Genomic DNA, 16,904 nt, shown 5'->3' with positions numbered 1-16,904 from the left:
GTTGCTTCCACCCATTCTCATTCATTTATTATGTGCTCCCACACAGTATAATCCTCCTACAGTCACCTGTAAATTATATGCCCCCCCTCCATCTCTCCCCCAGTTTCATATACACCCTTCCTCTGCCCCCAGTTTCATGTCCCCCCTCCATCTCTGTCCCCAGTTTCATCACGTTCTCCCCCTTCATCTGCCCACAGTTTCATGTCCCCCGTCTCTGCCCCAGTGTCATGCCGTTCCCCCCCTCCCCTTCATTTGCCCCTTCAGTTTCATTGGGCCCCCTCCATCTCTGTCCCCAGTTCCATGCCGTTTTCTCCCCACCCCCTCCATCTGCCCCAGTGTCATGCTGTTCTCCCCCCCTCCATCTGCCCCAGTGTCATGCTGTTCCCCCCTCCCCTTCATTTGCCCCCCAGTTTCTTTGGGCCCCCTCCATCTCTGTCCCCAGTTTCATGCTGTTCTCTCCCCACCCCCTTCATGTTCTCCAGTGTCATGCCGTTCCCCCCCCTCCCCTTCATTTGCCCCCCAGTTTCATGGGCCCCCTTCATAATGTTTCACCTTAATATGTAATACAAAACAAACACTTACACTCACCTTCCATCACTCACCTTCCCTCGTTCCCCCGACGTTCCTCTCTCCTCTCTCCAGTCACATACGCGATGCTGTGAGATCAGCTCCTGCTTAGCTCCGGCCCGGCTTGCGTCTGTAAGCGTGATGTGATGACGTCATCGCCCCTACACAAGCAAACCGGGCCGGAGCTTTAAAGCAGGAGCTGAGCTCACAGCTCCTGCATCGCGTATGTATTTCAGCTCATCGGCGGACGGACGCCGATGAGCTGAAATTGTGACAGGCAAGTGCCGGGGGGCCCCCAGAGGCCCTGTGGGCCCCGGCACTTGCCCGACTATGCCGTGCGCTGACGCCGGCCCTGTATCTATCTATCTATCTCCTATCTATCTATCTATCTATCTTGTAGATACTTTTATGGTAAGAATAGTACAGCATGCAGCATCTTTCTTTCCACACAAAAAGACCAATTTATATTAATGGGGTTTGTCCGTCATGGTTTGGCTTTACCAGTTGACCAATGACACCCCAACACTAGTATGAACAACGCCTTATTGACATGTTGAGCACAGATCTAGTTATCTGATGTGTCATGGAAACTTTTACACAAAACCAAGCGATAAGCCATCTCTCACTCTTCTCTGACTCTGTGTCTGACTCCGATGCTTCTGCTAATCTCTTCTTCTGATACATGATTGTCTCTCTGCTCACTGTCCAGCGTCTCAGCCTGAATGTCTGGATATGTTCTACAGATAACTCCATGATCCCATGTCCAGTATAACACTGGAGCTTCCTCGTCTCCCATCACTTTTAGTCTTTGACCACCTTGTCCTTTTAGGGGATTCTATATAGAACAGCTTTCCCCCATAACTCTAAGAAACATTATGGTCTAATCTTCATCTCTCTTCCTTAGACAGCTCTTATCTAATATTTTGACTAATTTATCCTAAATAATGTTCCTGGACTCGCGGCTCCAAGGACCTACCATTACTTACATCACAAGCAGTCCAATGCCTGTCTCCTTCAAACCTATGTCCCGATATGAGCCGGTATCATATCAATTATTCCTGGATCTGTCCTACCTGATGTCCCTGGGGATCGCACCTCTAATCTCCAAAATCCTGGTGTTATCCTGTTCCCTGTTACTGGGACCAGAGATACTTTTGGATTCTTTATGACTCTCCTGTCCTGCTATAGGTGAGCATATGCGTCACCTTAAAGGGATTCTACCATTAAAATCCTTTTTTTTTTCTAGTTAACATGTTGGAATAGTCTTTAGAAAGGCTATTCTTCTCCTACCGTTATCTGTCGCCTCCGGCCCGCCGTTCGGTAGAAATACTGGTTTCTACCGGTATGCAAATGAGTTCTTTCGCAGCACTGAGGGCGGGCCCCAGCACTCAAACAGCACTGGGGGCATCCCTAATACTGTGAGAGAACTCTCTCCAGTGCCGCCTCCATCTTCGTCAGCATCTTCTTCTTCCGGTGCAGGTTTCTGACTTTTAGGCCTCGGGCCTTGGGCATACAAGACAGCACATGCCCACAGGCCACGCAAAAATGGCCGCTTACAATACTATGCGGCTCCTATCTGTTTGCGGCCAGTGCAAGATAAGTCTTTTTATTCTGAATGCTGAAGAATCGCCTAATACAGGGCAGTGGGATAAGGTTTATAACAAATTGACTGCTGACAGACTCCATTGAGTAACGACCTCATGATTTTGTTGTTTAATGAAAATCTGAGATGTTCCGAAGAGATTTTGTAGCAAATACAAATATATATGTATATTAAAATCTCCATTTTACTTTGTTGCCATTTATTTGTTACATTTTGTTTTCCTTACCAGGTCATTAAACGTTAGGATCTATGTGACTTCTGATTCCTAACATCATGGAAATTCTCACACCAACTATTCCTTCAATGGTTGACATCTTTGATACCACCTCGAGTAACGTCCAGGATTATACCTCGAGTGATGTCCAGGGTTACACCACGACTATCGGTAGTACTAATAAACCGAATGTCTCAAGCATCTACCCTGCCGTGCAGACGTTCAGGCTTGTTGTCCATATCATTGTCTATTTATTGGGGACCACTGGAAACGCTCTGGTCATCTGGTTCTGCATCTTCAGGATGGTGAAGACGGTCAATCTGGTGTGGATTCTCAACTTGGCTATCGCCGATTTTACTTTCACATTCTTTCTACCTCTGAGGATAACGTACTTCGCTCTTGATAATACCTGGAAATTTGGAGAGTTCACGTGCAGGTTATTCTGGTTTATGAACTACCTGAACCTGTCCGTCAGCGTTCTTCAGCTCATGGTCATCAGCCTAGATCGTTACATTTGTGTCCATTTCCCGGTATGGTGTAAGAATCGGCGGAGATTAAGATTGGCCATAATCATAGTCACCACCATCTGGATCGTTTCTATTCTGTTCAATATTCCATATTTCATCTTTGAAAAAAACGAATCGAGTAACGAAACTAAAACACGTTGTCGTAACAAGGATGCCAAAAATTTTGACCAGGTGGCGATTGTAAGGTTTATTTTTTTGTTTATCGTCCCTTTCACCATCATCATCTCGTGTTACATCGCTATAAGTTTGCAAATCAAGAGGAAAGGCATGTTCTTATCTTCCCGGCCTTTCAAGATTTTTATGACCATCATCATCTCCTTCTTTGTCTGCTTCTTTCCCTATAATTTGTTCCTCTTTTTGGAACTTTTTGGGCCTGAAGATCCTGCTCACGTGATTCTCAATATAAAACTAACAGTAATGTGCCTGGTGATTGCCCACAGCTGCATTAACCCCATTATTTACATCCTCATTGGCCGGGAGTTTAAGAAAAAATTTGGTGCCTCTCTCCAAAGTGTTTTTGAAAAGGCCTTAACAGAGGATGTGGGGAAGATAAACCCCATGGGGCGACAAAGCAGAAGAGAGAATCCTATGAATTCAAGTGACGTTTACCAAATGAGTATCACGGATTTCACAGAATGAACTAGTTTAAGGACCATTTGTCCTGTGGTACATGGTATATAAAAAAAATCCAGAGATAGATCACAAGAGATTCCAAATATTAGATTTAAAGGGGTTGTCTGGGCTAAACTTGTATTTTTTGTATGTATATAGTGTTCTACAATGTTTAAGCTGATGTGATGACTTTTACCAGTAAAAAGAACCCTAGTAAATGCGATCTTCTTCTGATCCTTCCAACCAGCGTCATAGGAATCTTCTCTCATTCAGAATCAGGAGTAGGATCCTATTAAACATTACAGGGAAGTGCTAACGAATATTGATGTGAATAAAGTAATTGGGCTGAGATAGAAACTTCTGATTTATCTTCCGCAGTCTCTGTATCAGAGTATCTCCCTCATCTCCTATTCACTGCTCCCTGTTTCTTTTCATAGACTTCAATGTACATCTGAGTCCAATGATATATTTATAAGCTGTAGGCAGTGACTCCTGAGGAGGGGGAGCAGGAGGAGATGGCTACAATGTACGGTGCTATTATACTGTATACTATTGTGTGGTTTACCTCCCATTGTCCTGTTGTAAATCCCTTGTGTAGGGATTCAGCAGATCCTGCTCTAGGCACGATACATGCATAGTGTAACTTCTGTATTTTTTGGTTTCCTCTGTAATCTTTTTGCAGGTTTGCTTATTGGACTATTGGATTATGTCATATTCATAATTCATAATAATTTCAATAAATTGGTCAGCAAAGGTTTTGTGGGTTTTTTATTCCAATAAAAAGTAATTTTTTTTTTAATGTACACCAACATTTTAGAAAATAAAACAAAAAAACACTTGAACCAGACATCCCAGTATTATAGATGCATCTATACTTCTCAGCAAAATCTACAAAAATGAACATGAGGTTCCTGGCGCACATTTTGCTCAAGGTGTATAATCCCACCAGCCACTATATTGGGATGTCTTTACAGTGGGTTCCTACTCTAATGGATGCGGTGCTCAAGGCAACCACCAACACTGCAACACAGCTCCCATAAGAGGAGGCAGCCCACCAGCACCCCGACTGCAAGGCTAAGTCCACAGGCTCTGGGCCGCACTTCCCAACAGGCACAGGGCTACAGCAATGGTAAACACCATGCAGTCCTGCACCATGTGATCAAATCTCAAAAACTTCTCTTTACTAAATTGCCCCAGAGGATCCCAATATTATACACCACTCACCAATAGAGCAAGGCTTCTCAGCAAAATATCCAAAAATGAACATGAGTAAGTTAAATATAGATTTTAATCAATGTGTTTTTTTTAAAAGTGGGGCTTAGTCACTTAATAGGCTTACACTAACGCTTCATTATCAATTCACTACCTATTGCCACCAGGGGTACCAAGAGGAGCAAGGTATGGTCCAGTACCCAACCATTTAATGGTGTTCAATAGGGTTGAGCGATCGGGATCGGAAAAGATCGGATTCCGATCGGCGATCGAGAAAATTTCACGATCGCGATCGGAATTCCGATCCTGATCTTTTCGGGGGGAATCGAGATCGGGGCTTATTTCCCACAATGCTTGGCTACTGGTCAATCATTGTGAGAAAAGCTTAGCACCCATAGGAATGAATGGAAGTGGCTGGGCGCTTAACCCCCTGCGTGCCGGCTGCGTCAATTCATTCCTATGGATTTACCACAGCCTGCCACTCTTCTGCTTAGTCCCTGTTATACTCAGCTGAATATACGTAAAACAGGGACGAAGCAGAAGAGAGGCAGGCTGTGGTAAATCACTGTGTGCTGTGCTGATGACGAGGCAAGTTCACGAGTAGATACTACTGTACATTGTCTATCTACTAGACAGGTCAATGTACAGTAATATTTATCTACTAGTGAACTTCGCTCAACTTACCTGCTCAGAAGTGCTGCCGCTGCCCTGTGCTGGTCCGGTCCTCTGTCCTCCATGTGGCTTCAGAGCGCCCTGCACGATGCCTCCACCTCCGCCTCCCTAAACTAGTATTATAGAGAAGGCGGGGCTTAGGAGAGTGTGGGCGGGTAGTGGGGGGGAGAAGTGAGTGATGTACTCACGTCTCCCCGCCCACACTCTCCAGCCGCACCAAGCCACGCCTACTACCTGCATCTCTACAATACTAGTCTAGGGAGGCACGCGGGGGGACAGGGCACTCTGAAGACATGTGAAGGACAGAGGTCCGGACCGGATCAAGAAGAACAGGGAGCTGCAGGTAAGTGGACACCAGTGGGGGGTGGGGGTCCAAAAATTGAAACAATTGTTAGACTCCATGCTGTGTAGTGAATAGGATCGTTTCTAAAATCCGATCTTTGATTATTAAAAAAAATTCCATTGACTTGCATTGGGATCGGAATTGGGATTGGGATCAGGTTCGAATGGAAAATGATCGGAAATCGGATTTTAAAAACGATCCTGAAATTTCAAGATCGGCTCAACCCTGGTGTTCAAGTACTAGGGCAGCATCACGTTACTACTAGTACCCTGGGAAAGCCTAAGAATAGCTTTCCTACCACAGAAACATGAGCTTGCTGTCGCTTTATCAGATCTGACTGGTTTTGACAAAAAGGAGGACGTCATATATTTTTTAAATAAATAATTGCAACAATTGACACGGTGTACCCCCAATTTTCCATAACCAGTCAAATATGATAAAGCGGCAGCAGGCTACCATTACCAATGTCTGATAGGCCATGGTTTTTGGGCATTCTCAGCCTAATACAGCCTTTTGCTGCTGCTTTGACATGAATATGGCTGTGCTTTGCATGGGTTAGATAGAGTCCTAAGAGCTATCAGGCATATACAGTCCTATGAAAAAGTTTGGGCACCCCTATTAATCTTAATCATTTTTTGTTCTAAATATTTTGGTGTTTGCAACAGCCATTTCAGTTTGATATATCTAATAACTGATGGACACAGTAATATTTCAGGATTGAAATGAGGTTTATTGTACTAACAGAAAATGTGCAATATGCATTAAACCAAAATTTGACCGGTGCAAAAGTATGGGCACCCTTATCATTTTATTGATTTGAATTCCCCTAACTACTTTTTACTGACTGTTATGGTTCTGTGTGCAAATACAAAAATAATAACAAACGCAACCAGAACCGCTAAGCCGCAGAGCACTGCAGCGAGGTCCACAGGCCCAGATGGGCAGCCGTTAGTCTTAGTTATGCACCACCAGTTGAACTGCACTGGCAGTGATGTTGTGCAAGACAAATGTGAACAGGCGGCAACAACGTCTCCTCAGTTAAACGACACTGGGGGAGCGTGCTAAAGTATAGTAGTTCAGCAAGTGAAGCTTTGACAGGAGCCCCTGCTATACAGCAGGAGAGCCAGGACTTAGCCTGTGCTTCACTATGCTGCAAACACACAAGGCTGCCAGGAGTTAGCTTCACTCCTGGTCAGTCACAAAACAAACTCCTAACCTTCAAGGAGATAAACAGCAATTGAGCTAGGAATGGGTAACCTGGTTTCAAAGGGCAACTCCTAGGACTTCTAGCTGGACCCCTACTCAGCCCTAGTTTTGAACAGGAACCTGGCCCTAACCTCCTATCTCAACAAATGTTAAGCAAAGTGTGAGCACCGGGCGGGCGTCGGCTCACACTTTTTAAAGGCTAATCCCCGCCCAACAGGGGCGGTGGCATGATATCACCGACCATGCTCAGTAAGGCCAAACTGGGACTTAGCCTCTGAGCGGCTCCAAAATGCCTGAGCATGCTCAGTGGGCCGAAAACTGGACTTAGACTCCAGACATCCTATTACACAACGCCGAGGGCGAGGTTCGGATTTGCCCGCAGGTGGCGCTGTGCGCCGTGATGGAACCCTGCGAGACCCGATCCTAACACTGACTTACTGAAGCACAAAATTGGTTTTGTAACCTCAGTGAGCTTTGAACTTCATAGCCAGATGTATCCAATCATAAGAAAAGGTATTTAAGGTGGCCAATTGCAAGTTGATCTCCTATTTGAATCTCCTCTGAAGAGTGGCATCATGGGCTACTCAAAACAACTCTCAAATGATCTGAAAACAAAGATTGTTCAACATAGTTGTTCAGGGGAAGGATACAAAAAGTTGTCTCAGAGATTTAACCTGTCAGTTTCCACTGTGAGGAACATAGTAAGGAAATGGAAGACCACAGGGACAGTTCTTGTTAAGCCCAGAAGTGGCAGGCCAAGAAAAATATCAGAAAGGCAGAGAAGAAGAATGGTGAGAACAGTCAAGGACAATCCACAGACACCTCCAAAGAGCTGCAGCATCATCTTGCTGCAGATGGTGTCACTGTGCATCGCTCAACTATACAGCGCACTTTGCACAAATAGAAGCTGTATGGGAGAGTGATGAGAAAGAAGCCGTTTCTGCACGTACGCCACAAATAGAGTCGCCTGAGGTATGAAAAAGCACATTTGGACAAGGCAGCTTCATTTTGGAAGAAGGTCCTGTGGACTGATGAAACAAAGATTGAGTTGTTTGGTCATACAAAAAGGCGTTATGCATGGTGTCCAAAAAAAACAGCATTCCAAGAAAAACACTTGCTACCCACTGTAATATTTGGTGGAGGTTCCATCATGCTTTGGGGCTGTGTGGCCAATGCCGGCACCGGGAATCTTGTTAAAGTTGAGGGTCGCATGGATTCCACTCAGCATCCGCAGATTCTTGAGAATAATGTTCAAGAATCAGTGACGAAGTTGAAGTTACGCCGGGGATGGATATTTCAGCAAGACAATGATCCAAAACACCGCCCCAAATCCTCAGGCATTCATGCAGAGGAACAATTACAATGTTCTGGAATGGCCATCCCAGTCCCCAGACCTGAATATCATTGAACATCTGTGGGATGATTGGAAGCGGGCTGTCCATGCTCGGCCACCATCACACTGAACTGAACTTGAATTGTTTTGTAAAGAGGAATGGTCCAAAATCCCTTCATCCAGGATCCAGGAACTGATTAAAAGCTACATGAAGCGACTAGAGGCTGTTATCTTTGTAAAAGGAGGATCTACTAAATATTAATGTCACTTTTCTGTTGAGGTGCCCATACTTTTGCACCGGTCAAATTTTGGTTTAATGCATATTGCACATTTTCTGTTAGTACAATAAACCTCATTTCAATCCTGAAATATTACTGTGTCCATCAGTTATTAGATATATCAAACTGAAATGGCTGTTGCAAACACCAAAATATTTAGAACTAAAAATGATTAAGATTAATAGGGGTGCCCAAACTTTTTCATAGGACTGTATAATGTTTATTTCAATGTTTAACCCCTTCCCGACATCCGTCGTAATAGTACAGCGCTGCCGGGAAGGACTTCCTGCAAACTGCCGTAGTACCACAGTGGCTGCATGGTGCGCACACTATGCCCTGCGAGTGTCTGCTGTATGTTACAGCTGACAATGACCTGTAACACCCGCGGTTGGAACCGGGTCCGATCGTGGGTGTTAACTCCTGAGATGCCGGCGGTCTCGGTATATAATGGCCCTGATCGGCACTCCCCCGTGACGGTTTCGGGGGGAGCCTGTGTTAGTAATGGGCAGCCCGGGGTCTGATCAGTACCTGGTTGATCCTGCCAAAATGGAAGCTGTCAGCCCAGTGCGTCTACACAGGTTGACAGCTTCCTATACACTGCAATACACGTGTAACATGTGTATTGCAGTGTACATGTAGTTAAGCAGTGATTAGAAGATCACTGCTTCAATCCCCCATGGGGACAGGAAAAAAAAGTAATAAAAAAGTAAAAATAAAAAGTTTAAATAAGTGTAAAATAAATTAGAAATAAATAAAGCCCCAAAAATCCCTTTTTCCCCATATAAAATGTTTTGTTATGTAAAATAAAGAAAATAGAAAAAAAATTACATATTTGGTATCACCGCGTCCATAATAACCTGAACAATAAAATGAAAACATTATTTAACCCGAACGGCGAACGTCATAAAAAAAAAAAAACGTAGAAAACCGCACAAAGTAATGATTATTCACCACCTTTGCCTTACAAAATGTTCAATAAAAAGTAATCAAATGGTCAGATGAAAACCAAAATGGTACCAATAAAAAGCAGAGGTCATCCCACAAAAAAATAAGCCCTCAACCAGTTTTGTCTAGCGAAAAATAAAAATGTTATGCCTTTCAGAAGATGGCGATGCAAAAATAATAGATTTTTTCCTCTGAATCCAAAAAACCAAAAGGACCAAACTGGCGAATAGAAAGGTGTGGCGAGGTCGCCCTCATAGAAACCAAAACCAAACGTCACTCCTTGACACCACAGCCTAGCTATGGATGGGTAACACTCAAGGAGCCAGCACAAAGCTAGGAAAGTCTAACAAACATTGTACAACTATCTACAACTTGGAAAATATCATCATCAAATGAAATATCAGGGCCGCCCTCATAGGACACTGCAAAAGCATTTGGATTACATTAAAGATGCACCGTCTATTTCGTCCTATAAGATGCACTTTTTTTTTTTTTTAGCAATACACAATGTATGTGGTGATCTCTGCTCTCTACTGAGATGACCTCTCTGCACTCTCACCGCTCCATGTTTGGCTGATTCCACAACTATAGCAAGTGCTGAAGCTCCCAGGACCCTGCGCAGTCACTACAGCAAAGATCAGTCCTGACAGCACTATAAGTTGCCTGATGTTTCGATCCTTTTGATAGCTTTCACAGGACCCCAACAGTGACCCTAGATGGTGGGTCTCATCTACTGAGTGCATCTAAGTGCAGTGTCCTGCTCATCCAGTAGAGGGAGCCTGGGGACCCACTCTGACTCAGGGGACATCTGGATCTTCACCTGCCCCCCTGTGGGTCAGTCTGAGCCTGATTATAACTTCACTGCATCTGTATTTTAGGTTCATCGTGTTCATTATTACTAAACATGAAGCAGATCAGATACACAGTCGATAAGCACAGCTTTGGTCAGAGTGTCACAATAACGTCTCCGGTGGTGTCATCAGGTGCGCAAAGCACTTCCTGTTTATCGTGTGCAAGTTACCGTATATACTCGAGTATAAGCCAACCTGAATATAAGCCGAGGCCCCTAATTTTACCACAAAAAACTGGGAAAACTTATTGACTCGAGTATAAGCCGAGGGGGGGAAATGCAGCAGCTACTGGAAAACTTAAAAAATTAAAATGGTCGGAGTTTTTGGGTGTAGTAGTTGCTGGGTGCTGGGGAAGGGGAGGGGGTGTTTTGGTTGTCTGTTTGGTTGTTTGACTCGAGTATAAGCCGAGGGGGGCTTTTTCAGCACAAAAACTGTGCTGAAAAATTTGGCTTATACTCGAGTATATACGCTACTTCTTGTTGTTAGGCATTAACCAAGTCCCAGATCTATTGATCCCAGTTACTGACCAGTCTGGTCTCATCATCCATTGTGGTCCTAACTATAGATTATTCCATAGACAATCATCAGGGGTTCACTTATTTATGTGTTCTGAGTCATTATACCTCTACACAACATTGATAACATATGTGTAATAGTGCGGAGTCTCTACCAAAGAAGGGAAGGCTCTGCTTTCACAGAGAAGAGAATTTCATGTGAACAGTGAAGACGCTGAAGTCCCGGGCGAGGTTCTCTATATTGAGCAGATACCTAGAGAAGAATGGTAGATAAATAAAGGACCCGAAGAATAAAGTCACACGGCATGATCTCAAGATATAGAGGTAAGTGGCCAATGTTCCTTACAGTACTAGGTAATAGAGATAAACTTACAAGAAAGGTAACTTTGTTTCACAAGAGATATTGGCTCTCTGTGGTCAATGTAAAGAGGTTTCTGGTTTTCTATAAGTGACCATATACACTATATATGTCATGGAAAGTTCTACAACTCTCTGACAGACCTTTGTCAGTGACTGAGAACCTTCTTGGTTGCATCGAGAGGCACAGCCCTGGTCTCAGCTGATAAATGGGGACCATTGTATCTAATCTAGACAATGCTCTGTGAGCTCAACACCTAGAGTCCAGGATATTTAGCTCATGTCATCTCCAGCCTGGATACAAGATGAGATACAGTTGTACATGAAGGCTCCTTATAGTATCCTGCAGATATAATATCTACAGATGTCACAGCTGGGTCTGTAGAGCCTGCACACAGGTAGATTGCCGAAACTGGTGTCCCGGCTGGTCCCATGAACGCTCAATAGGCAACACCTTTGTGTCCAAGGATGTGTTGTAATCTGACATTCCTGGTACATTCTTTTGTGCAGGTGAACATTATCCTACTGAAAAATACCAGATGCCCTGACCATGAGGGGTAATAAAAGTGAAGGTCCAGGGGAGGTGCGGTAAAATAAAAATTGCTTTTCCGTTCTCTTATGTGATGTCACAAGCACAAGGAATGCTGAGACCCAATTCCAGGCCTTAGCCTTGCTTCAAGGGACATGACATGCACTGATGTCACGACGCATCAAGTTCCTATTTTGTGGGGAGAAATCTGAGACACAAGGTCAAACTGAAAAAGATAGGAAATAATACAAATACAATACAGTGAACGGTTCTGGGATTAGTGGACTTAGTGTGAGTGGGAGGTGTTTGTTACAGACTCAAACTGTATAAGACCAGCTAGCCCTGTAGACAGATTGAGTGTAGGGTTGAGCCGATCTTGAGATTTCAGGATCGATTTTAAAATCCAGTTTCCAATCATTTATCAGCCGATCCCGATCGCTCAACCCTAGTCAATGCTTCTCTATGGGAAAAGTCACTTTTAGGGTTGAGCCAATCTTGAGATTTCAAAATCCGATTTCCGATCATTTTCTAGCCGATTGCGATCGTAAAATTTGCTCGGGATCTGATCTTTTCCGAACCTGATCATTCAACCCTAGTGTTACAGTTCTGTCTATATATATGAAAATAATATTTAAACAATGACAGAACCGCTGGACTGCAGACTCTGCAGTGAGGTCCACAAGCCCCAGGGGGAAGGGGCGGCCTGAAAGGCTAACCACCGGTTAACTGCACTGGCAGTGGTGTTTGTGCGGTTCTGGTGTGAACTAACTACAAACACACTCTCACCGGTTAACCCCACTGGGAGAGTGCACCTGTGCAAAGCCGCTGGGTGAAGCTGAAAGAAGCCTTGCACAAGACCTCTACTAAAATACAGCAGAGGAATAGGCACTAATACAAGCTTCAGCCTGCTGCACAGGAAAGGCTGCCAGGGGTTAAGCGTCACCCCTGGTCAGTAACACAAAGGGCACCAAACAGCTTGGAGCAACAATATAAATGGACAGTACAAGAGGCTTAGGTGATTCCTACTGGCAGAGCCAAGGAGTCCTAGCTTAGATCCCTGACCTGACAACCTGACATTAACAGGAACCTGGCCCTAACCTCCTGTCTCAATTTTAGTCAAAGTGTGAGCACCGGGTGCTCACACTATTTAAAGGCTAGTCCCCGACCAACAGGGGCGGTGGCATGACATCACCGATCATGCTCAGTATGGCCAAAATCACTTAGCCTCTGAGTGGACCCAAAATGTCTGAGCATGCTCAGTAGGGAGAGAATGGCACGTAGCCTCTGAGCGGCTCCAAAATGTCTGAGCATGCTCAGTGGGCCGAAAGCTGGACTTAGACTCCAGACACCTCACTGCACAGCGCCGAGGGCGAGGTTTGGATTAGCCTGCAGGTGGCGCTATGCGCTGGACGGGAAGCCTGCGGGACCCAATCCTAACACCTAGTTGTGTGTGTACACTGCCACTGACCCCAAATCACCTATCTGCTATAGGTATTGTGATGGACTGGTAAAAACATTCAGCCTCACTTGTCAGGAATATTCTTCTGCACTGAGGTTCCCACACAAATCATATCGCTCCTGACTATTTGCCTGTTGTTAGCTAGCCCTGATATCAGGGAGAATGCTTCAAAAATGGGGCTTGGTTAGGGTCCTTACAAAAATTGGTCACATGCCTGGTGATACAAACAAGCTTTGTCATACCTCTTAGCTTTGTTATCCATTTACAGGCCAGTTTGCTAGAGGTCCATTGTATGGTGCCGGAGGGCACACATGTGTCTAGTCTGGGTATATGGGTATATTGTCTACAGTAAGTGGTGGGTGGTCACAGCTATTTGTATACATGTCGAGATATTGGAGTCACTTCCCTCCTTTGTAGCCTAGTGTTATACATGAGTGTGAAAGTCAGTCCTGAAGTGAAGTCCTCTTTTTTGAGGGTAGATCCGGGGCCACATCTGCTTGTGTGATTGGGGGGTTGTTTGTATCCTAACTCTGTTTTTAGCGACATTGCTATCATCTTCATTGAGCAGGCCCCAGCAGAAGCTGCCAAAACACTGTGGAAACTCTAAAAAAGTGACGCTAATAAGGTTTTTTGAAGTTATCCAGCAAACATCTTTCTGATTTAATGAGACACGTGAAATAACCTTTTAGGATTTTGCATACAATGTATCCCCTTCTCCACTAGAGGATGATAATATTAGCATTCTGCAGATTTGTATATCAATCTCACCAATACTGAGCCTGTGATATGTTACACTATTGTTACCATTCACCACAGTAGGTGGTGTTAGAGGTATTGCTTTCTTTTTGCTTTGAAAAGTGACCTAATTCGCATGACTTTTTTCCCCAGTGGGGCACTGCGAGGCCTAAAATATTCTGTATGCCTATATGGCATCAACGATCCCCCTCCCAGACAAGCAGTAACCTCCTCCATGCTGATAAGGGACGAGCATCTGGAAACATCTGCGTGAAATAGATTTTCATTTATTAAATCTTTATACTGATATGTGTTCACAATGTATTACTGTTCCTATTCACCTATTTTTTTATTTTATTATTTACAGTATATATGATATAATATTACATAGGATTTGTATATTATTTATTATCATTATACACATAATAGTGCTATCACATAACTTTCTCAATTGTCAGCAACACTTATTAGCCTCCTATTATTGTGATCTCACCATGACATCATAAGGAAGAGCCCACATTAAAAAAACAAATTATATACATACTGCAGTCTGCCCAAGTTTCATAAACAGCAAGATACAAGGGTAAGATGGTGAGAAAGCCATTGATTTTCTTAGTTTTTCCCATCCTAATAATAGTTATTCCCTATTTACTGTCTGATCAGTGGTAGTCCGACCACTCAGACCCCCAATGGTCAGGAGAATGGGGCTTTTGTCCTCCAGTCCTCCACACAACATGCACACTGTTCCTTTCATTTCAATTGGAGTGCCAGAGATTACCGATCACTGTGCTTTAGGTTTTTCTAGCTCCCCTATTGAAATGAATGGAGTGCTGTATGTGCTGTTGCTGCTCCATTCACAATGGGGAAAAAATTTAGACCCCCACTGATAGATGAGTTATCCCCGATCCTGCGGATAGAGCATAACTTGCTTTTCTAGTAAACCCCCGTGAAGTTTTAATTGCATCTATATTTAATATGGGGGATTATAGTTATTAGTAGGGTTGATTGATCGGGATTGGAAAAGATCGGATTCCTATCGGCGATTGAGTAAAGTTCGCGATCGGAATTCCGATCTCAATCTTTTCCGGCGGGATCGAAGTCAGAGGTTATCTCAAGATCGGCTCAACCCTATTCATGTATATATCATGAATAGGGTTGAGCGATTGGGATCGGGAAAGATCGGATCCCAATCGGCAATCAAGTAAATTTCACGATCGGGATTGGCTGGAAAATGTTCGGAAATTGGATTTTAAAATCGATTGTGAAAGCTCAACCCTAGTTATTAGATATCTTTATGTTCTCTTGACAAGGTTTTTGGAATTTCTTTCTTTGGATTTATTGAAAATAGGTGGAGTAGAAACGCCCATGGTGTGTAGATATAGACTCCGATATAACATATATAAAGCACACACTCCTACAAATAAATGAGTCAATTACTTGTTACTTTAATTTAAATTTTTGTATACCATTAAATTTACATTTTTTTTAATAAAAATATTAAATTTTTAATCTAAAAATACAAATGAAATTTGGAAATACTTTGAAAGCAATATTTAGAATTGCTAATCATTTTTGGATGCTTAAGAAAAAGGACACCTAAATGACATTTGTAATTCATCCTGACCATGAATAATTACTAATTCCGTTATTAGCTTCGATATACCGTTGCAAAATAAAAATTTGAGATACTACAAGCAATGATTTCAGGTAAATTGTAGCAAATACAAAAAGAGTTGTGTAGATTGACAAAAAATTATAAACAAGATTAAAATTTTGTTGTTTTATGTTGTTTGAATTAATTTGGCTCAACATTCTCAATGTTCATTTTATTTTTTCTTTCTCTTACCAGGTCAGTGAGGTTTGGGGTATACGCAACGTCTGACGGATAACATCATGACGCAACTAACAATGATAAACAGCATCTCTGATATTACGACACCCCCTTCGAATAACAGTGATGGGAATGTTTGTTCTGTCTCCAGTTTGTATCCCGCCCTGCAAATCTTCAGACTGGCTGTCTATGTCATTGTCTATTTATTGGGGACCACTGGAAACGCTCTGGTCATCTGGTTCTGCATCTTCAGGATGGTGAAGACGGTCAATCTGGTGTGGATTCTCAACTTGGCTATCGCTGATTTTCTGTTCATATTTTTCCTACCTCTGAGGATAACGTACTTCGCTCTTGACAATGTCTGGCCATTTGAGAAGTTCATGTGCAATTCATACTGGTTTCTGAACTACCTGAACTTGTCCGTCAGCGTCCTTCAGCTCATGGTCATCAGCCTAGATCGTTACATTTGTGTCCACTTCCCGGTATGGTGTAAGAATAATCGGAGATTAAGATTGGCCATAATGATAGTCACCACCATCTGGATCGTTTCTATTCTGTTCAATGTTCCGTACTTCACCTTAGACAGCACGTCTATTAAAAACAATAAAACATGTTGCAGTAACACGGGGGATGAACATTTCAAGAAGGTGGTGATTGGACGCTTTGTTTGTTTGTTTGTCGTCCCTTTCACCATCATCGTCTTGTGTTACACCGCCATTACTGTGCAAATCAGGAGAAAAGGCATGTACTTATCTTCCCGACCTTTCAAAATTTTTGTGTCCATCATCATCTCCTTCTTTATCTGCTTCTTTCCCTACAATTTGTTCCTTCTTTTGGGATTTTTTGGAGATAAAAAATTTGCATTAGTTTATAATGTCATAAAACTAATAGTAATGTGCTTCGTGATAATCCACAGCTGCATTAACCCCATTATTTACATCCTCATTGGTCGGGATTTTAAGGAAAAATTCTGTACCTCTTTCCAGACAGTGTTGGAGAAAGCATTTACGGAGAATGTGGAGAAGATAGATTCCTCGGAGGACCAAAGAATAAGAGAGAATTGTATGAATTCAAGTGACGCTTGCCAAGAGAGTATCACAGATTTCACAGAATGA

The 16,904-nt window shown here is 43.2% G+C and overlaps 2 protein-coding genes across 2 annotated transcripts; both read left to right on the top strand.

The window, feature by feature from the left end:
- Nucleotides 1–2,443: 2,443 nt before the first annotated feature.
- LOC142210203 (chemerin-like receptor 1) lies at nucleotides 2,444–3,550 on the top strand. Its single transcript, XM_075279228.1, has one exon. It carries the CDS (start codon nucleotides 2,444–2,446, stop codon nucleotides 3,548–3,550), a length of 1,107 nt encoding a protein of 368 aa, XP_075135329.1.
- Nucleotides 3,551–15,851: 12,301 nt separating this feature from the next.
- LOC142210202 (N-formyl peptide receptor 2-like) lies at nucleotides 15,852–16,904 on the top strand. The gene has a single exon (XM_075279227.1). The coding sequence runs from the start codon at nucleotides 15,852–15,854 to the stop codon at nucleotides 16,902–16,904; it is 1,053 nt and encodes a 350-aa protein (XP_075135328.1).

This window comes from Leptodactylus fuscus, chromosome 6 (genome assembly GCF_031893055.1).
Source record: "Leptodactylus fuscus isolate aLepFus1 chromosome 6, aLepFus1.hap2, whole genome shotgun sequence".
Taxonomy (NCBI): Eukaryota; Metazoa; Chordata; class Amphibia; order Anura; family Leptodactylidae; genus Leptodactylus; species Leptodactylus fuscus.
Note: the sequence above shows the minus strand (reverse complement) of the source record. Positions and strands in the feature narration are given on the sequence as shown.